This window comes from Neocloeon triangulifer, unplaced genomic scaffold, assembly GCF_031216515.1.
Source record: "Neocloeon triangulifer isolate White Clay Creek 2 clone unplaced genomic scaffold, ASM3121651v1 ptg000003l, whole genome shotgun sequence".
Taxonomy (NCBI): Eukaryota; Metazoa; Arthropoda; class Insecta; order Ephemeroptera; family Baetidae; genus Neocloeon; species Neocloeon triangulifer.
Genome location: NW_026775546.1, coordinates 7307982 through 7330149, shown reverse-complemented (window position 1 = coordinate 7330149; position 22168 = coordinate 7307982). Strand labels below are relative to the sequence as shown.

At 34.2% G+C, this 22168-nt stretch overlaps 3 protein-coding genes across 5 annotated transcripts in view; 1 reads left to right on the top strand and 2 right to left on the bottom strand.

The window, feature by feature from the left end:
• Nucleotides 1-3795, bottom strand: part of LOC132205848 (homeobox protein Nkx-3.2-like) — a 182434-nt gene extending 178639 nt beyond the window's left edge. The window contains exons 1-2 of the transcript XR_009442723.1: nt 3582-3795; nt 3167-3326 (exon numbers count right to left, since the gene is read on the bottom strand). The gene's annotated coding sequence lies outside the window, so the exon portion shown is untranslated. The remainder of the gene's footprint in view (nt 1-3166; nt 3327-3581) is intronic.
• Nucleotides 3796-9766: 5971 nt separating this feature from the next.
• Nucleotides 9767-12944, bottom strand: LOC132192837 (uncharacterized). 2 transcript variants are annotated; one of them, XM_059613009.1, is made up of 3 exons: nt 12485-12944; nt 11146-11433; nt 9767-10361 (listed from the first exon to the last, which is right to left on the bottom strand). In XM_059613009.1, exons 2-3 carry the CDS (start codon nt 11416-11418, stop codon nt 10215-10217), a joined length of 420 nt encoding a protein of 139 aa, XP_059468992.1. In that variant the 5' UTR covers nt 11419-11433; nt 12485-12944; the 3' UTR covers nt 9767-10214. The 2 variants fall into 2 exon arrangements, with proteins under 2 accessions (XP_059468992.1, XP_059468993.1); XM_059613010.1 differs by having other exon boundaries at nt 9767-10358.
• A 434-nt stretch (nt 12945-13378) lies between these two features.
• Nucleotides 13379-22145, top strand: LOC132192836 (lateral signaling target protein 2 homolog). 2 transcript variants are annotated; one of them, XM_059613008.1, is made up of 10 exons: nt 13379-13618; nt 18627-18905; nt 18966-19258; nt 19311-19482; nt 19714-19983; nt 20107-20498; nt 20550-20636; nt 20692-20993; nt 21049-21251; nt 21516-22145. In XM_059613008.1, the coding sequence occupies exons 1-10, from the start codon at nt 13583-13585 to the stop codon at nt 21666-21668; spliced, it is 2187 nt and encodes a 728-aa protein (XP_059468991.1). In that variant the 5' UTR covers nt 13379-13582; the 3' UTR covers nt 21669-22145. The 2 variants fall into 2 exon arrangements, with proteins under 2 accessions (XP_059468991.1, XP_059468990.1); XM_059613007.1 differs by having other exon boundaries at nt 20689-20993.
• Nucleotides 22146-22168: the final 23 nt, after the last annotated feature.

Here is a 22168-nt window from a genome sequence, read left to right as displayed (position 1 = left end):
CTTATTGGCGCGGTGGTCGTATAATATTTTGAGCATTAGCGTCTTCTCGTAAAAAACACACTTGAGAGAGCATAAATATATAGAGAGAGGGAGCAATCATCCTCTCCGTCCATGCTACTTATGCAGCATGGAAGATGCGCTATTTCCCCTTGAGAAGAAGCACTCAGCCCAATTGCCGCTGCGAAACCGGCGATTTATTACGAATTAATATTCAAAATATGTGTATGCAGGCCAATGTGCGGCTTGAGACTTCTTTATATACCCCGCGTTTGAATTTGTGTCTATCTTTTTTTATTGCAAAAGATGAGGTGATCGCTTCAAAAGACAAAAAACCTTGTAGTAAAACATAACCAACTATCAAATTTTTGAAAAGAAAATGTATTGTAAAATCCGTAAAATCAAAAAAATCCTTAGTGATAAGAGCAGCAATTGCCTCTTATTTGATGGATCAATCAACAAAATAAAAATATAATATGCACGTAATTTACAATAAAACAAAATAAAATTGAGGCAATAAAAATTGTCTGAAAACAAATATAAAAAAAATGTATGTTAATAATTGGAAAATAATTTAATAAAAAGATTAGTCCCTAAATGTGAATTCAAGATTATATTTACTGTCCATTTCCCCCCCCCCCCCCCCCCAATTCGGCAGATATTTGTGAATTATTCAGATTTACATTTAGAGTTTGCGACGATTTCGGTTTAATTGAATGCGAACTGAAATGGCAATGCATATCAGATAAACAGAGATAATTTATTATTTTCTATGATTATTGAATTAGAAGGGCGCCCACTCGCGACTAATGTGATTACGACTTTTATTATTTAGCCATGCCGTCGAGTGGCCCACTTTTGCATTAACGAGCGCCATCACAAGAGACTCCCCAGCAGATCGGAACAACAAAAGTGCTGCAATTGCATGTGTGTGGGGCGGGATGCATCTCACACATGCACGCGAGAGGGAATAATTGCAGTTGGGGTTAACGAGTCGGAAAAGATATTTCGCACGCGCAACATCTGTTGTTTTGGTCTAGGGACCGCAAAGTGCAGCTTGCGAGAGGACTTGAGCTTCATTATTTCTATAAAGAGCCAAAATTTCTATAAAATTTTTGTCAAATTCAGTAGATTTTTCAAGAGAAGAAATGAAGATAAATATTACCGAGAATTAAATTATTTACAAACATATCTGCTTACTTTTTAATTTTTTTTTTTAAATTAAAAATTCCAAGATAATTAAATCAATTAACTGAAAATCTGTAAGAATGGAAGTTTGAAGAAGGGAAATAAAATATGGAACAAATTTTGTTTAAGCATTTATTAAAATTGAGTTTTTTGAGAGAAAAAATATTTATTTTTAATTCTCCAATGCCCATTTTGTCTTCAAATATGGAAAATATTTAAATTGATTAATTTAAAATCTACGTCGGTTAAAATTGCAGCTCCTGTATTTATTATTTCAACTAATTTGAAATTTTAACACATTTTCCAGTTTGAATTTGGAATTGGCTGCGACTCTGTGCGCGGCAACCCCGGCCAAAAGTTGGGAGTGAGTTGTGTGCGAAGTCAATTACCCATCACACAGACAGGCCGGCGGGGCGTAGTTAATAAATATTTAATTCCGCCTCTGGGATTTTCGCTCACCAAATTAAAGCGTGATCAATTTTTGATAAACGCACAGAGACACACACGTTGCTCCAAAAGAGAGAGAAAGGGACGGTTTTATCTCTCTTGGGGATCCAAGTAGCGCAATTAGGGGCGGGAGAGAGCGGATAGAGTCGTCAAAAGGCACAAACACAAAAACCACCCCCGGCTGCTCACAGGGAGGAAAGTCAAGTGAGTGCGTGAGAACAAACTTGAATATTCCCAAACGTATTGAAAACGAGCAAAGAGTTTTAACCTCACCTCGGAGAGTAATGAATTTATAAAAAGGCACTATTCCTACAATGAAAAGAATTAAAGATAGGAAAAGAAACATGCAACTGCTTTTTAATTTAAAATTGTGGTTTAAATTAGAATTATTCACTTCATTTTCATTTCTTCGATCTTAAGAATTAAATATTTGATAAAATTATACAATTTTAGTGAATTAAAATAGCACTTTTCAACATTATCGTCCTGTCAATTTCCTCAAACAAATACACATTAGAATCTTTAATTTTTTCAGGGCGATCCAAAACGTAACGTGGTTCAGGCAAGTTTAGTCGTGTTTCTTTTATAGCCAAGTCGTTGAGTTTTCAAATTTATTTTCTTTCAAATCTTTTCAAATAATTACTTAATTGATTCAATATCTTATAAAAGATATTTCATGCAATCTGGTTGCAATTTGAAATAATGTTGAAGACAAGCTTTTAAAATTTCTAATATTAATTTTTTACTTATAGACTTTTTCACGATTTGAGATTAAATTTTCAGTTCTAGATTCTCAATTCTGAAGGAAAAGTAAAGAAACTGAATTTTTACTAATTGTTATGTACATATTTTTTTAAATATTTGAAAACTTATTATTCTTACTTTCAAACCGAATTTTTCACACACAGCAATTTTTTATTTATTTTTTCCTTTTCTTCAGTATCAATTTGACAGTATGAAATTTAAGAAAATTGAGCAGTGAGATCATCGCAGGCAAATAACACCTTTCCGCCTCTCTCAATTTTTTCATTTTTATACCTGGTGCAGTGACAATAATATATTTTTCTCCTTGCTTTATCATTATATATTTATTTCCTGGGCCAGACTCATTCAATCTCGGCATCCAGGATGAATGAATGGGACACGAACGCTGCACGACGGACTTATTTGCGGTTATTCTCGAGATCTCTCGCCAGGGATAAATAATCGGAGTCGGCCGACAAGAAAGGATTTCTGGCGTTACATTTCCCAACAAACACACACCTCATTCTTGTGTGAGATCAAAACCAACAGACACAACTTCCTGCCCGACGAATGCACCATCTAATCAGATCATTTTGATCGGGGAAAACTTATTTATTTTGAGTATTTTTTGTAATATACGAAGAGAGGAAGGAAGGAAGGGCAGACAAAAATTTATATAATCAAATGCGAAGGCCGGAATTCTAAACATACCTTCTACTGCATGACAAGAGGGCTCTGCTTTTTCCCGAAGAAGCAGATAGATTTAATATTAAAAAAATTAACCACTGACCTTATTGAAGGTCATGCACTGGCTGGTCTTGAAAGCAGGGCGACTCCATGATGTCAGGCTTACTGAATGATGATGGGGTTTGCTTTCCTAATTAACGGCTGCCTTCAAAACGTTCCCTTTCTGCAGTCTTGCATTGGTCAGTCTTCTGCAACTGCACCAACTGCAAAAAAAAATTAATAATGCATTTAGAAAAGATCGCGTTTTTAACTAAAAAGTTTCAATCGTTTTCTATGACCTCGGCATGCGTCCATGGATTTATTTCTCTCAGTTGAAATTTTGCTTTAGGGGTAGCTTTCCTTCCTAGGAAATTTAATGTAATGAAATAAGTAATCAACCTCGCAATGAAAATATAAATGTTTCATGTCATGCGCGAAATAAGTATATTTTGTGTCATGCACATTCATTTTTGGTATACCTTTGTCAGGGCGAGATTCTGGTCGGTTTTGGGAACGTTTGAAGTCCGACACCGACACCCCGTCTTCGGCCTCAAGACCTCTCCTATGCTCCTGAAGGACGATATCGGCCCGCAAACACTTTCTTGAGGAAAAAAGTCTTTTAATTTACAGAGATAACACGAACGAACACACAAAATGAACCGAATTCCGATTGAACTTTGAATGAGCGGGAAGGCTGAGCTGGAACTCTTGTTTTTGCTGAAATCAGCTGGAACAACAAGACAGTACCAACAAAACAAATTTTCACATTGAAATTTATTACACAAAGAAATTGAATAATTTTAAATTGCTGTGTCTTAAATTGCATAAAATTGTAATAATTGAAAAGTTTAAAATTAATCAATCTTTGATTTTATGGGTGCCAAAATCATTAAATTTACATCTTTTCCATATTGCTAAGTTCCCTTGACATGGAACATGGAAAAGGAATTATAGCTGCTTGTTGTACATTCAGAATTCATATTCATATGGAGCATAATGGAAAAAGTTAAAAATATTTTAAATATTATTTTATTATTACTATCAAATCAAAAGAAAAGTGATGCATTTAAAAAGAGTACAATAATAATAAGAATAATAATAAAAATTAATACTTAAATATATTTAGTTTGATAAGGAATCTATGTAGTTGGAAAGAAAATAATAAATCTTTGAAAATTAAACACTTTTCTCGCATTGCACTCATTATATTTTAAGAGCCAATCAGAGAGCCTCTTTCCTCAAAACCAAACAAATAAAATAAATTTTTAATGAACCTAAGAAATTAGAATTAGAATTGCGGACACTGCTTTGAAATGATTGCATTATTTTTTTAAATTTTAAAATGGAAAAATGTTTTTTGCCTTTTTTATTTCATAGACAATGAGACCAGAATACCTATTTTTAAATAATTTCCAATGTTTTCAATCCTACCAGAGACAATGCAGGTTAGATGCTTCTTACAAAATTATTAATTCGTATATTCTTTTTTCTAAAAATATTATAATTTTATTTCAAATAATTCGGTACTATTTTTTTTTTTTTTTTTTTAAATAAATGACTTTAAAAATACATAACCAGTGTGCGACTGCGAGTGTATAATTGAGACATCTAAATCGCCTTCTGTCGCACACCTCCAGCCACATTATTTAGCAAGCTTGCCAGATGACTTCTTCTTCCATCTCTTGCCGGCGGCACACTTTCATCAAGAAACGGAGATAGAGAGAGAGAGACATTTTCCTAATGTAGATTTAATGCTCAAAGGGTTCCCTCCACATCCTGTGTTATTTTCTTCTTTTGTGCGGTAAATTGCGTGAAAAATATAACACGCAATGCATGGCCAATTTAATTGAGATATTAATATAAACTAAGTTCTTGTCCCTGTTCTGAGAATTTTTTTATAAATTCTCAAATTTTAGTTCCAAAAGACCTTTTATATAAGCAAAAAACTGTCTTACTTCTTAAAAGCATTTCAAATTTAAGTACATAAAATTTCAGAAAACTTTATCTCTCTTCAAGTTTGGAACTTTTGTGTAAAATTTATATTTTAAGCTGCGATAAATTAATCTTCCGAGCGTGAAATTCCCATGTGAAATATACTTGCTTTTATCAAGTTTCGAATTGATATGTCAAAAAAGCGGCGTGCAAAAAGGCAATTTTCGCCGAGCGCACACAGAAATTAATAATTTCAAACAGGGTTGGGGCTGAACTTTGAGCTCTCTCTGTTTTATATCACTCTCTCGCAAGCGCAATATTTTTTGCAGTGATGGATCCTCTGCAGGGATGAGAGAGCGAGCGAGGGCTTCATATAAACAGATTATCAAAGTTAACTCGTGCACTTTGCTCTCCCCACAGACCGCGCCGGAACAATATTATTATATTGCAGCCGCGGCGAGCAATCAAAAAACATGCAGCTCGTCCGTGCCTGCTGCGAATGAAGTCGTCAATTCAGCCGATTTTATCCGCCAGAAGGGTCTGTATTATGGACGAGTCCGCAGGGATTGCCGTTCAGCTCGGGGCGTGTGAAATGACCAAGCCCTCTTGTCATACCAAGTTTGAGATGATTTATTCACGAAAACTATTGAAAAAAAAATTTGTTAAATTTCTTAATCAGTTTAAATGTATATAAGGTTTAATTTTTTTCATTAAAATTTCATTATTTGATTTTAGCTTTTTATCTTAAGGTATGACTATCAGTTTAGGTAAATTAGAACCTTCATAACAATATTGTAAAGAATTGGATAAAAATATTCAACTGATGACAATTAGTGAGGATAAATTAATAATTAACTATCAACCAAAAAATAAAGTTTAAAATCAAATACGAAACTGTTTAATTGCTAAGATTACAAACGTTCATTAACTTAAGGACTACTTAGTGACAATGCTAAATCAAGTCTTTACAACATGGCAGTAAATATTTCCAATTGTTTTCAAATAATTGCCACAAATGGCTCCTATTGTTGTAGAAGCATGTTGCCACCTTGTCAATGAGGAGTCCCTATAATATTGAACTGATATTATAGAAAAATAAAAAAGAGTTAAAATTTAAAATGGAACACAACAATTAAAATAATTACTCATTTCTTATTTTAAAATGATTAATTTATGACAAACATGTTTCAGTTAAAACTAAATAAAGGTGTTAAAAAATTTTCCTCATTAATACTACAAACTTTTAAAGTAATATTTAATATTTCCTCAAAATTCACAATAAAAAACTTGTATTTTTCAAATGTGAGCAAGTTTTTAAATTTAATATTATAATTATTTATATACCAGAAGAATTTGCCCTCGATTTTGCCTGCAAAAGCAAATGTCACTCTTTAACCTCGCCTCGTCCCTTTTTGCTTTTTCGCCTGCGTTAGGCCTTTGCCTCCATGGAAAATTTATTTGCATTTGCGCCACCATCGAGCTACAGCGCAGCAGCACAAAAAGAGCGAAGATTTCGCTTCTCTGTTTCAGGTAGCTATTTCATTATACAAAGTGCCTTTCATATTTTATAAACGCATTTGCCGCTGCTTTTGTGCAGCCGCTTCCATATTCGTACCATATATAAACATTTCAACTTAACAATGACAGCCAACAACAGCAACACAAAGAGCTTTCCCGGTTGTTTCGTTTACGGATGAAAAGGTGAAAAGAGTAGTTTTGCGTCGCTGGGAAAGCCTTTTAAAAGCTGGCAGACTGGAAAAGCCTGGACGGGTGCTTGTGCAAAACTTTTTGAACTTTATACACACATCTACTATTCACAGGATCACCTGCTACTTTTTCCTGTGAAATTTTGATCAATTTTGGATATTTAAACGAATTTAAGAAAAAGAAAAGGTTTTTTGTTCTTTTAATTCAACCTCGGCTTTACTTACAGCTACAAACTAGAAATCAAAATTTTAACATTCAGATTTAATTTAAAATTAGAATTAAAAAAGTAGCGTTTTAATTTAATAATACAGTGATTGTTTAATAATCAGTAAAAAATTGGCAGATATAACAAATAATACATTTTTATTGCCATTAAATGAAAATAATTTTTTGTGAAACTCTCCATCATCGTTCACTTGAAAAATTATATGCTTTTCCCACATTATGCAGATCAAAGAGTGTTGGTGTCCCCAAAGAGCAAAAGTGAAACAGATTGTGTGACACTATGAGTTGCCGCCGCAGCGAGCGAATCCAATATCCGTGTGATATTTATTCCCTTCACTTAACAAAACGCACATTGTCAATCAAAGACAATAACAATAAAAGTGGCGCATCCCCCGTGTTATTTAAACGACAGCTTGTTACCATATTACTCGCGGGGGTGAGTGCAAGTGTTGGGGATGATATACGAAGGGGTGGGAGCTCATCTTCATCCCTCTCTCGCGTTGGCTGAACTGGGGGTGTGGTGTTTGATGTTATTGATGATGAGATAACAATATCGCATTAAGCGGCAGCGCAGCTAGGGCGTGCGTGTTGCGGATAAATGATTGATTTTTAATCAGGTTATGCGTCGTTAAATTAATTTTAAGCTCCACCATAAAAGCTTATCAATTTGCAGCTACTTTCTGAAATTTCCAAGTTCCAAGCAATTTTGGTTATAAAATATAATATAGGATCTATCTAATCTAAATTATATATATCGCTATGGTTAATTAATTTTTTAAATTCTTTTTCTTCTACAAAATCATCACATTTGAATCGCAAAATTGAGTTTTTGAGGATAATCTTAAAAATTTAATACAGGTTTTCTAAAATCATAAAATACTTTTAGAGTAACTCGTTTTTTTTATGATTTATTTTTTAACTTTTTTCTCGTTTCATTAAAGTATAATTGATTGAACAAAATAAATTTCGAAGGACAAAATAATAAGTTTGATTAAGTAATTTGTAAGCATTATAATTTTTTTAATCAGTAAAATAGTAGAACTAATTGAACGCTGTATGTCAAATGCGATTTTGCATGATTACAAGTTTTATACTAAAGTATAAACTAAATGCGTTGAATAAGATTGGCTTAAAAGATTATCCCTCAATCTGTAATACCAGGAATTAAACACATATATCTACTTAGTAATTATTGTTTTATTGTACCTGCGATATATTCATTTTATTTAAGTTGCGTGCTGATTAATTACGAAAACAGGGGAAACGACGGCGGAATGTTTGGATATACATATTATAAGGGCAAGCAATTTCTCGCAGGGTTTTGTAAATGGAAACGGGGGAGAAATATTTTCATAAATTAATTGCTCTACATTTCCAGCACGGTAATAATTAATAAGCATAATGTAAACACACAAAGTAAGTGAATTTATCGCGTAAATGAGATTTTTTCAATCTGATCTAAATCTCTTTTAGATAAAATCATTTTCTTAAAAAAAATTGGTTTCAGCTAAAAAACAACTCTAAATTCAATGCAATAGCTAAATAAATAGAGTCCTTTTGACAAAATTGAATACATTGGTAAATTATACTTCATAGACATCAGTTAATGCACGTCTGTTTTAGTGGATTTATAATGTCGGGTCGAGTGAGAGCGCCTAGAGAATAGCGTGACAATCACAGGGAAAGGAAAAATTCCCAGAATCGCTTTTAATACCATCGATTCGTATCCCATTAAACGAAATACCATAACGTGTGGCCGTACCATAAAACACACACCCGCTTATATGCCACGATTATTTCACTTTAACTAGTTATTAAAGCGTGGCGCATGAAGCAATTTTGCTTCATAAATATAATATTATTCTAATTGAGCTTTTGAACAAAGAAGCCCTTAATAAGCATGCAAAGTTAATTTCATTATTATTATTTTTTTTCACTTAAATAAGTCCTACTCTATCATTATGAGTTTTTTTTAAATATTTTATAATTTAATACACAAAATTATTAGTAATAATATAAAAACATAATAAATAAAATACTTAAAAGTTTAAAAATCAAATTAAAAAAATTAAGAATGCTGATAAATTTTAAAAAATATCAGTTTAATCTAATTAAACCAAAAATAAATTATTTTTTAAATGTTTCTTCAGTAAAAGTACAAAATTGAGACGTTTTGTTTTATGCATAAATTTAATTTTTTTTATTTAGTTGTTTTTCAATATTTAATTTAATAATGGTTTTTATTCATTTTCCTTTTGTAAAATTTTCTACACAATTTATACTTTATTCAGAGCTTGTACTTTGGGTGTGCGGCGCGATCTATGAGAAAGCTGACGAACAACGGTGAAGAGAGAGCTCTGCTCGGTTCACAACTCAACCTCTCGTATACTTGGCGAACTACCTTCACTGACTTTGCTACTTAAATTTTACAAAGAGGAAACGTTGTGACGAATTTTCATCATTTTGCTTGAATATGTGCATAAAATATTAAACAATTTAACGCTATTTTACTTATTGACAAAATAAAAATAATTAGTTGCTATTAATTATATTTGTATCACAAGACAAGATGCCCATTACCCTTTTTCGAGGCAGCTATAGGTTCAGTCAATCTTATGATTTTGTGTATATGTCTTGCATTATTATCATCAATCAAATCGACCGAAAGTTCGCCCATCGACAATGGGATTTTTTACTCTAGCTGATGGTATTATTTGTTTATTTTAAAGAAACAGAGTTTTTTTTATTATTTTGCACGTTGAGGATTAATTAATACCAGTTTGCATTGTATTTAGTTAATATCATTTATTGGAGATCATCAAATCAATTTGCCTTTTTCTAAGTATCTGACAGGAGGTTAATATTTCCAGTTTTGGATAATAGTGTGTAAATAATACCTCATTCGTTTGCGCATTTCATGCTCTGACTGTATAAAACCAAAATTGTTTTAAAAACTAATTAATACAGAATGTGAACTGTATAATTTGCTTTTGAAATTCCAGCCACAGCAACTTCAAATCAAATTGAAGTCGCTTATTTAAAGAGCAAATTATACGGAAAGGACTAGAGACGACATAAGCCGGAGATCAAACAGAGAATAGTGTGAAACAACTCAATGAGATTCATATCCCCCTCTGTAATTATATTTTGATATTGCTTTTCAACACAGAATATGCTAATTACGAAACTAATTGGAGATGCGTTTAATGACAGACCAAAAAATGAAATAACGAGCCTTTTGAATAGAACTAGAAAGAAAAGGCTGCAGTGCCGTCGCCGCCCCTGTCTGCTGTGGAAGCTGCTCCTGCAGAGGCGGCTTGTTGCTGGACCGGGGATGCTGGGGCAGCCAAAGAGTCTGGCACCCTTGCCTCTTCCTCCTCTTCCGTCTGCTGCTGCTAAACACAGGCAGAGGGTTAAAGCGCTTTTATTTTGAGCTGATTAAAAGCGATTAAACATGTTCCTAAAGGGATGCCATTCAAAAAGCTGATTTTGCAGGTAATTAAATTAATAACGAAAGATTTAATTCTGGATAAAAAGAGGGATTCTTGGAATAAGTAATCAAGAATGAAAAAGTCACTTTTCTTTCGCATTAAATATTTTTATTAATATTACTGAACAAAGTAATATTAAATTAAAATTTCAGATGCTTGGCAAAATTTGTGTTAGTAGCCTTGAATATTTTCCCTTTGAATCTCTCAATTTAACAAAAGAATTAATTCAAAAAGTTGAAGAGATTATCAAGACTTGCAAATCGCGTTTGAAAAGTACTCGGGTATCTATTGACCCCTGTTATTTGTTCGAGATAGGCATCCCGCATAGCAAGAAGGTTGTGCCAGTTGCATACTTTCATTCGTTTGTTTGTAACTTTGAGGTGCTATTCTCTAAGAACAGAGAATTGCTGAATTGACTTCGTCGCGGAACAATGTGAAGATAAAATCTTTTATTGCATGAATTTTTAAATCAAATAAGTTTATAATATATGAAGCAAATTATTAAAAATTATCATTTTTTTGCTGTTGTTAAAATAAATAAAAGTTATTTTAAATTTGGGGCAAAAATCTGTTTGAAGAATGAAAGATTTTACTCAATTCCAGCACTGAATTTTGATTTGTGAATAATTATAATATGCATATACCTGAGCCTCGATTCAGGTTATTTTTAAAATTTCCTCATCATTACCTGACGCAAAGGCCTGCTCCTTCGAGCAATTCTGAATCTCGGCCTGAGTACGTCCATGTCGCACGATGCGGGCACCAAAATGAGGCCCGCGTCCTCTAGGACGGCGACGGCCCGCTTGACCGCCACCTCGGCCGCCCTGCGTTGCTGCAGCGCCACAGGGACTGTTGCCCTTTTGCCTCCGTTGGTCCAACCCCTACTGTATTGGAAGGTCTGCGAGGCGGCCACGGCCAGACAGCACGCCAGCGAGAAGAACAACAATTTGGCTGAGCTCATCGTGGCTTTTTCTTTCTAGAATTTCAATTATTCTCTGTGAGAGACGAAAAGAGTCGATTTATATAAGCGTCATCATAAAATGCACGTCTCGTCGAAATGAATTCATTACAAAAGGTTCCGCGAACAGACTCCTCTCGAGAAATATAATATGTGCGATGAATTTTCCAGCGGTACATAAAGGAATTGCAGATTAGGAGAGAAAGAAACTGCTGATGAGGCATTATGGAAAGAGAGCAACATGCTTTTTCATAATATATGCAACTCTGCGGGTTCAGCAGACACTCCTCGCAATGAGATTTCAGGAAAAGTTTGAAAATTACAATAAATTGTGTAATTAAGTAACATCAATGATGCTTATTGTGAGAAAAAGGTCATTTTCATAAAAATAAATGCATCAGTTAAATCTGACGAACTTTTTCAATTGATTAAAAAACAAATATGCAAAATACGATAAATTAAATTTTTACAGAAATAGCCAAAGTGATTTTTTTCGTTTATTAAAAGGAAAATTATTATTTTTTTCTTTTTATTTGTCCAAATTGTTTTTCAGAATTTTTTTCTAGGGTCTAACGTCTGGCTGACAATTTTCAATAAATTTCAATTCCACAGAAAATATTAGTGTTAAATTAAATTAAAATTAAATAATAGTTATTCAATTCTCAATTCTACAAATCAAGTACCTTAAATTCTGATTTATAGTAATGTCAACTCTTGACAAAAATTTAATTTTAAATAGCAAAATAAAGTGATTCAGCTGGTCGATTTTCCAATGTCATTTCAAAACTTTGAAAGTTTTTCACGTTTTTGCTTTGCACAATTAAGAGAAAAAAATTTTGAGCCGTGAAAATTTAATTTTAACCATTTAATATTATTTTAAAAATAAAAATTGAGATCAAGGTTCGTTGTGGAGCAGATAAACTTTCAGGTGCTAAATAATAAAGATAATATTTCTTCGCGAAATTTGTAATTTTTCAATTTTGAACTTATTTTGTACAAATGAAATTGTAGACATTGAAATTAACATTGTAAATAATAATACATATATAAATAATTTGACTTTTCTCACCTCAAAGGTTGGCAAACAAGAAGTGTCTGCAGTTTCTCCCTTATTCTATTGTTGCACGTTTCTATCAGATATGGCAATCTCTGCTCAGATCTCCTCCTTTTTATCCCAAAGTTCGCGCGTGCCTCTGATCTGCGCAGCTCTGAAATCCTTCATTGCTACTCATCAGTATGTTGGATATAAATGTATATGTGAGGCAGGAACAAATTGCGTACGAGGCAGAACCAAAGGCAAGGGGGCTGTTTAATTAATTAATTTGCAGTATAAGAGGATGAAGAGCGGGCCTTCTAATTTTGGAAGAAATTAATCCAAGTTAATTAGATATAGTCAGTTGGAGTTAGCGTCAAAGTGTATATATGTGCCGTTAAAATAATACCGTATACGGCCACAGAAAACAAGCTCTTGGAAAGGAAATGCTTAAACCTTAAAAACCTTAAAAACAACAATGTAGATGCGTAAAGGTAAGAAAATTATATTTTTAGTGAAATAATGCGCAAAAAATTAATGGAAAATGGAGAGTCATTGTCATTTTTAAAATCCTGAGTGTGAGATTATTTTATTATTTAACGGATTCAATCAAAGAATATCTAAATTACTTATTAACTATTTTCTATATTTCTCTGAAAAAGCTGAAAAATAATTGTTTCCGATTCCTTACAAATTTTATTGCATGTGTATTGTGTAGTTGTGTATGTACAACAAAGAGATTGATTTTCGTTGATTTTATCATTTTATCCCTCGTAGTGGTTTTTCGCGCCATCTCGCGAGCAATAAGTTTTGGCCGAACCTTCAGAAAACTCACAAGATTCGCGTGAAAAGCTGCGCAGACGCCATTTTGACGCGAGTGCGCACGACTAGGGCGACTGCAGCGCCTCTGTACGGAATCCACTGACTTTTCGTCGGATTCGGAAAGTAAACATGAGGAAGGAGGAGCAGTTGTGAGTCGTTTTCACTGTCACACATTGAATTTCGCAGTTTTCGCAGTCGTAGGGCCGAGTTTCGTCGCGTTCGCCAACAGTCCGTGCCATGTCATCGGCCATCGTGCCGACTTAAGCCGAATTCGCCCGCCGGAGCGCCGTGATGCCTTAAACTCGGCCACATATGGAGTCCCTCAGGAAGTGGTTTTACAAGCCCAAGGCAAGTTAATTTCAACCGAATTCGCACAACTTTCCAATTGCGAAAACTTATATACACAAGTTTACGTGATTCTTGGTTAATTTAGAATTGAAAAAGTCAGAATTCCTGGGCTCGGAGGCCCGATCCGAGTCCGGTCGTGACTTGACCTCTATTCTCCGCAAGGTAAACACGGTGACCTTACACGGATGGACTCATCGATTGCTCGCGACATTGAGGACTTTTCACCTTGTCACCCGTGTGTGCATGTGTGATAAATTAATCTCTCAATGTTGTTTTGTCCGAGGTGATTGCCCTTAATAAGGCGACACAGTGAATTTTGAACCTCACAATAATTATTACTCGTGTGACGTCTGTGGCTTATTTTCACTTTTGGTCGCGCCTTGATAACTCCAATTTTCGGCGCTTTTGATAGGAAACATTTATTTCCAACTCGCCTGGCTCACGCAGCTTATGAAAAAAAATGGTTTGGGTGTCGTTAAAAAAAAATAACCTTCAGATTTTGAATTTCTCTAAATAATAAACATCTTTGTGGATATTTGTAAAAATTGTACAAACAACAATAATAATTAGATTCTTGAAAATGTAAATTTCAGTAAGAATCAAAGCAAATTTATGCGTTTAAAATGGAATATTGTAAATATTTTATTGCAGCTATAATTTTAAATTTCTTATTATTTTTATTATTGCAATTTATAAATGAAGATGCCTTCAAATTTTTCATTTAAATAACAAAATTCAAAACAAATGCAAGAAATCCGTTTCCATTATATATCAAAATTAGAGCACTTTTTATAAACCTCGTATATTTATGGTTTTATTGGGAGAAAATAGCAGATTGTAAAAATATTGGCGTACCTTGAATTGTATTTTATTTCAGTTGAAATGCGTTGCCTCAGATTTTTCCTTGAAAAATCAGTTGTCACAAAATTGTTTCATTCCAACTGTTGTTTATTTAAAATAGCATTTATGCGTTTACGAATTTTAATGTTTCTAACAATTTTATTTTGCAATGTTTGAGAATTGAAATGATAAAATAAGTGCAGAGGTGCCTTTTGATTCCCCAAAGTCAACGCTGGCGCAATTCAAGTGTTTTGCGGCGCGGTACAAATTTATCAGAGTGGGATTATTTTTCAGCGACCTACATAATCAATATTTGTGACGAAGAGAAAGAGAATATACGAGAGTCCGTTGCCTCTTCTTGCATACACTCTTGCGGGCACTAAATTATAGAACTTAACTTTTTTCATTACTGCTTAGCAGAACCATAAACGGAGACATCCTCGGTTAACAGGACTCGCCACCGCTAATTTGCTTCAACCTGCGCACGAGGAAAAAAGTTTTAAATAAAAATTCCTTGAAAATTTTTGGTGATTTAATTGTTTATATAAATTGTAAAGTAATTATTTCAGTATTGAAAATTGGGAACAAAATGTTATTGATTTTAATCAGCGCAAAATTTTTTTATCGATGTCTTTTTTCTAAATTTTAATGCTGTTTTAAAGCTTCGTTATTTTTATTAAAATGATTTGTATCAAATTTTTAATCTCATTTTTATATTATTTTTAATATAAATTACAACAAAATTTGTGCTTTCGATATTTGATACTTTTTTTTAATTCACAAATTAAACGCAAAATGAACTCATTGTTAACCAAAATAATGCGCTTAAACGGTGCCTTTGTGTATGAAAGACTGCGAATTTCCGCTCGAACGCATATAAATATTTCCCGTGCGAAACCCGCGGGGCTTTGAACTGCGATAAACATCTGTTCCTGTTGGTAACGCAATTATTGCTCCGCGATGCTTGCCAAAAATTTCTCTTACAGGTAATAAAAAAATTTTAATTGCATAATTTTTCAAACTGCTGTTTATATTTTTATAAAAATATTCAATCTAAATGATTAAATAATTTTAAAGGTTTCCTGATGAGTTATTACAAAAGATTTTGACCTAAAAAATATTAATTTAAACTCGTAAAGTTCTCATAAAAATCAATGTTTGTGTTACATATATTTAAAAAAAAGTCTGCCGTGATTCGTTTGAAATCAAATCACCGCACCAAGTACTTGATGTTTTCTCTTGTTGAACGATTGCGTCATTCACTTCACACTAGTCATATATTTATGTAAATCACCTTCAGTTATGTGGCTTTTGTGGATTTCCTTCAGCCATCACAACAAGATCCCCTCCGAATGTAAACAGAAAGAAATTCCCTTAACAAGGCACAACAAGGAAAGCTAACTTCTATAATTTAGATCATTTTTGTTTTATTTTATTATTATTATTTTTTTTTTAATTACTAGAAACCTTGGGAACGTTCATAGAAAAGTGAATTGTAGTTGAAATGAAAAGTAAATAAAATCTGTGCAGCTTTTGTTGGCAACTGCATTCATAAAGAAGTCCAACCTTGTTCAGCCTTGGCTGTGCAGCGCGTGACTTTTATGCATTGGCCAACAGTTCTTCAGTTCCTATTCCTCATTGCTCTATCTCGCTCGTTCCGCAAGAAAAGCCATTGTGTTCAGAAAACCTTAAATTTGCTTATACCAATCGATTTATTAATGCATACAAACTCTGTCGCCTCCGCACTTATGCAAATCCGTTTAAACTTGCGGTGACCTAAAAATAAAATTTCCCAAAATTTAAAAAAAAAATTACTTTTAACGGTTATTATAGGTTTTGCCGCATAATTTTATCTACAATAAAATAAAAAAATTAATTTTGAAAGGAGTAAAAAATTTCATTTTGAGTATTAAAGTCTACGCAGAAGGTTTTTTTTTGTAAAATTTTCGATTTTTCAATTAAATCAATATTTGCGGTTTGAAAAAGTTACAAATTTCATATTAATGAACTCTCATAATATCTGATAAAATAAAATCTTTATATCGTTCACCACAAATAAAATTAACATTTTGTTTTGTTGGAATTTTATTTATTATTTAAACTCTAAATAAATTATTTTTTTGGCATACAATATGATTTAACATTTAACATTTTGGGATTTTAATTAAAACTCCTGAAATTTTACAAGAGGTAAATGTATAATTCCTCTCAAAATTGTTTAAAATAACTAAAAAAAAACTTATTGAAAAAAGAAAATTTGTCCCAAGGTTTGGCCTGTCTCGTTTGGGAGAATAAAAATGAGCAATCATATAACAGGACTTGAAGCTTCCGAGGAAAGTGTTTGCGCAAACAATTAGGGCGATTAGTACAGCTTGAAGCCGCAACAACCGAAAGTGAGACAAAGCTGGAAACACACATAAAACACGCCTATATCTTTCTTTCAGTATAACGAGTTGCGGCTCGTTCCACTTTCCAGCAGAATTGTGCACCGAGTGAGGAGCACCGAGCCGAAAAATAAAAACTCGCTGTTCGTTTATTGTGTGCGCGATTAGACGAAGCTAAATATTGCTATCAACACGCATACTTGGATTAATATGAAATGGCCAGATAAGAAGCGAAATGATCAGAAATAAATAACGCCGCAAGTTCTTTTTCGTCTCAATTTTTATCTCTGCTGACAACGACTTTTTATCACAGATGAGTCAACTTTGAGTGCCTTGCTCGCTAGTTGGCCAATTTTTGTTGATGAGCTGTTACATAAAATATGTTATTTTTTTATTTGAAAACGTTCAGATGAATTATAGGAGGAGGATTACTAAATTTTATGATCCTTCAACACAAACGGAAGAAAAATATTTAAAAATCAATTCTGAAAAAATCGAACTATTAAAATTTTTAATAATTTTATTTCAAACGAAACTTGATTTAGTGAATAGCAAAAAAATTTATTTAAATTAAAACAAATAAAGTATTTGTATTTTTTCTATTTTTTAATTGCTTGAAATTTTGATTTTTTTTATTCTTATATTTTATTTTCAAGTTAAAATTTATGACGCATTGCTGCAACGTTTTGACCTGTTTCTTTTTAAATTTGTACAAACTTAATCACACTTATTCAATGATATTATATGATTCTTGGTTTATTTATAGACACAGGAATAAATTATACAGAATTAGAATCAACATTTCCAAGTCAGTTTTATTGAATATTTGTTTATGAACGCATATGAAATTACTTTTTTAGACCTCAAAACTAGGTCACTAAGAAGAAGAATTTAATGAATTTAATTATCTCAACTTCCCAACATTGGCAATTCCTCTCGTTGGATCTTTGGAACTGCGTCATGAGCAATTGGATTTGTATAAATAGAAAGGGGACTTGACAGGCCGGCATTGATATGCGGAATACAAGATTTGACAGTGACGCGGCCATTAGCATGCATTACGTACTGGGTCAGAGATTCTGACAGTTCCTATAATAAAATATGTGAGCCGAATGCATCCCATTCGCACCCACGCCTCACACACTCGGACGTGCGCCTTCAACACAAAAAGCAGCAACTCGTTTTTCCCCTAAAATTTGTAATCATTTTTTTTGGATTGCAATCTATAAAAACTATAAATAGTGCTCGGCTTTCTCACCTTCTTGTTTTTTCCCGACGCTGAAAGTGGGTGGCCGATATCGAGATTTATCGTCGCTCTCGCAAGAAGGGCACTTTCGCGCTTCAGCAGGTCACAAAACCTGCAACGGTGCGAGAGAAGATGGTCTCATGTATGATGACCTTGATTTGCGCTTTGCGCGCATTAGTGAACCAAATGAGTCCGTAATAATTGTGTATGCACCATGCAAGATATGAAATTTGATGCGGAGGTCACAAAAAGCTTTCGAATAATTGCCAAAGCCATTTTGAAAATCGTCATATTAATTTATTCACCAACATAGCCCTTCATCTATAAATTTTGAGAAAAATTTTCTGTACATTTTGATAACATTATCAATCTTGGATCATAAACATAAATTCCATTCATTACTTTTATTTAATACATTTTTTGTTTGTCAATGTTATAAAATGATAACCGTCAGCTTTTATTGGAACCTCAAAACTAAAAATACTTTTTATTTGTCTCGCAAATTTATTTTCATCGTTTTTTTCTTCAATTTTTGCAGAAGGATGACACTTCCTTACTGGCGCGTTTTTTCTATGCCGACGAAGCTCTGAACCTGGTGGCCGCCGAGCTGGACAGCTTCGACGGCCGCAAAGACCCTGAGCGATGCACCCTGCTGGTGACCCACTTACGGCAGTGCCAGGACAAAGTGCTCAACATCTGCAACCGCATCATGGAGCAGCTCATTCCTGACGAGAGGGCCAACCGGGACTTCCGGGTCAAGTTCCCGGACGACGTCATGCAGGAAAACCTGGCCGGACAGCTCTGGTTCGGAGCTGAGGTAAAAATCCAATTTATTACATTTTTTTTGTTATTACTGAAATCATTAAATTTCCCTCAGTGCCTTGCTGCTGGCTCGAGCATAATGAACCGAGAGCACGAAAGCGCCGCCATGCGCCCTCTGGCCAAAGCCCTGACCAAGTCCCTCGAAAACGTCCGAAACATGCTTCGGGAGCAGTGCTTCAGATCACCACCTGAGTTCGGGGAACGCCTGATTGAGGCATTGAAAATCTTTGATAGGCTGTTTGCCGAGTTTGAACTGTGTTATGTGAGTGCGATGGTGCCTGTCAAGTCGAGGGACGAGTACGAGTTGCAGCAAAACGTGATTGTTCTCTTCTCCGAAACTCTGCAGAGGTGAAGTTTTGAATTGAATTTTGGTAATTTGTTTTGATTTATTTGTAAATAGAGCCTTGAGAATGAAGCTTCTCAGCCAAGACAAAGTGGATGACTGTGATCCTGCACTGATGTTCACCATTCCAAGACTGGCGATCGTCAGTGGCCTTCTTGTTTTCCCTGACGGACCTCTGTGTCTCGACAAATCACCAGCCGATATTTCAGAAATGTTCCGTCCCTTTCAGGTTGGTTGAAACTATTTTATTATTATTATTGTTTGTTTGTCCACATTCACTCAATTCAATAAATCAATTGCAGTTTTAAAGTGTAGCCTGAATTAAAATTTAGAAAATTGATAAATTTAGAGGAAACCTCTTTTTTTTCTTTTTAAACAAAATAAATTTTCAAAATGCAGATTATTTTAACATTGAAAAATAAATCTACAAAAATTGATTAATTTGTTTTTCTTTTTTCAGACTTTACTTCATAAAATTAGAGAGCTGTTATGGACTTTGAGCAAGCTGGAGTTGTTCAAGTTGGAGAAAATGTTGTGTTCATTAGAGGAGCCCTCCGACTATAGACCCAACAATGAAGAGGACTCGTCTCCGTCGTGTCCAGTTCCTGACCTCGATGATTATGTCACTCGTTTTTACAACGACCATCCCAGTTGCAAACTGCTCATTGCCGAGCTTTACTCTCAGAAAGAGGAACCCGCAGCGCCGGAAGAACAAGAGTGGAATGATGAGGTGAGATAGTGATAGGAAAAATTTTAATTTGGTTTTTTATTTGTTAGTACTTGTAGTAAAAATCTGCAATGAAATGAGAATAACTAATTAAAGATAATTTTTTTTCTCTAAATTTATTTCCAGGTGTCTGAGTCGGAAACTGTTGTTAACACAAGCGAAGAAGACAAAGAGGAGGAAGAAACAGCCAAGGAAGCTATGCAGCAAGTACAACAGAGCTTAGCAACATTCCTAGGATCAGAAACAAGCGATTCAGGAATAGCCAGTCTAGACAGGACACCAGACGATGCCATCGTAGCCACTACCTCGGCAACAACAGCCACCACTCAATCGGGTTGGGCAGATCGACCACAAGGAATTGTTGTGACCCCTGCTGAAAGGTTTAACTATACCGGGAACTGGAACAACATGATCCAAAATCAGCGGCAGCTCATTAAAGGAAAGAGAAAAACGTCACCCAGGGGAAGTAGAAAGTCGCCTCGTAGAGAAAATATGAGTAGAAATCATACCAATTCCAGGTAAATAAAATTTTATTAAATTTTTAACATTGTTAAGCATACAAATTTCAGTGGCATGGTTCTTGAAGTTCCAAAGAGTCAACTGTGCAGGGATGTGTCTGGAAGTTGTGGGTCAAGTTGTAGCTGTTCAAGCTGCAGGTAATTTACAGAAAATAAATTTTGGAGGGTTATTGCTATTAACTATTTTTAGTAGTGAAACCTCCGAGTTCAATTCGGAGTGCCAAGACGACGAGGAAATTGCCCTGGCCATGCAAGCAGCTGAAATTGCGCACAGAAACAAAACAAGAGCCAAGTTCCGATCAAGTGATGACTTGGTGCACCGACTGTTTGTCTGCGTGGCCGGGGTGGCCGACCAGTTGCAGACCAATTTTGCCGGTGATTTGAGGAACATCCTGAAGTGTGTCTTCCTGATGAATGCCTCTGAGCAGTCGGAGGAAGAGGAGGATGATGTTTTGAAGGAGACAGAAAACGAGAACTGTGATCATGTCATCAATGGTAGAAAATTTACAACCATTAAAAACTTAAATTTACTTTATTTTGATAACATCAGATGATGACAATACCAATGTAGAGAATGCCGAAGAGGCGATGCAGAGTTTAGAAGCTATAGAGGCTAGCCCACCTGAGGGTGTTGGTTCCACCTTCGAGTCCCCACCGCCGTGGGTGCCTGATCACATGGCGCCAAGATGCATGACATGTGAGGCCCTGTTCACAGTGGTCAGGCGGAGACACCATTGCAGACACTGCGGCAAGGTAAAGTATTTTACTGAATAGCATAATGATATAAAAATACAAATTTATTCCATTTTGCAAAGTATAAATTTAAAATTTTTTTCGATGTATTAAAATTTTACTTAATTTACCTGACGAGTGTTGATTTTTTTTATAAAGAGTGAAGATTAAAATTTAAAAAACTTAAAGAATTATCAGTTTCTAAATTTTTTTTATTCATCTTTTACTCATTACTTGCATTTTTTAAATTAAATTATTAAAATTTTAATAAAATCTTTTCTCCAGGTTGTTTGTGCCCGCTGCAGTCCTAACTCGGTTCCGCTCCCACGCTACGGTCAGATGCGACCAGTTCGAGTGTGCAATCGCTGCTTCATGTACCAAGTGACTCCATTCACCATGGACGACATACCAACGATTCAAACTGCGACCACCTCCTAGCTAGTGATTTTATTTTTTACCGATTAGCGTTTGTCAGTATTGTGGAGAGACGTGTTTTGTTATACTTTTAAATCCGTTTAAGATAAGAATATAATATACTGTCACACAAAGATGAAAACATACACACAGTTCCTTTTCAACTTAAGTTTTTAAACTGAGAGACGTTTCAATAATCTTAAAACGACGCATACTTACGTAAATTGACTATAAATATATTGAAGTGTTATAATGCTGTGTGGAAAACGTGGATGAGGAAACTGATTGTCTTCCCTTGCTAGAATTGCATAAATTTGCTTTTATTTTTGAACTACTTCATTTGATTTGAAATTTGAACTTAAGGTTTTGAAAGCTGGATGGTTTATTGAGATAAAAGTGATCAAAACTAATGATATTTGGTTTTGAAAATAAAACAAGAAACAAGAATTAAATTTAATCCTGTGTTTGCAGGGGTTGAAAATAAAAATATAAAAAATATGAGCTTTTAGAACTTTTATTTAATG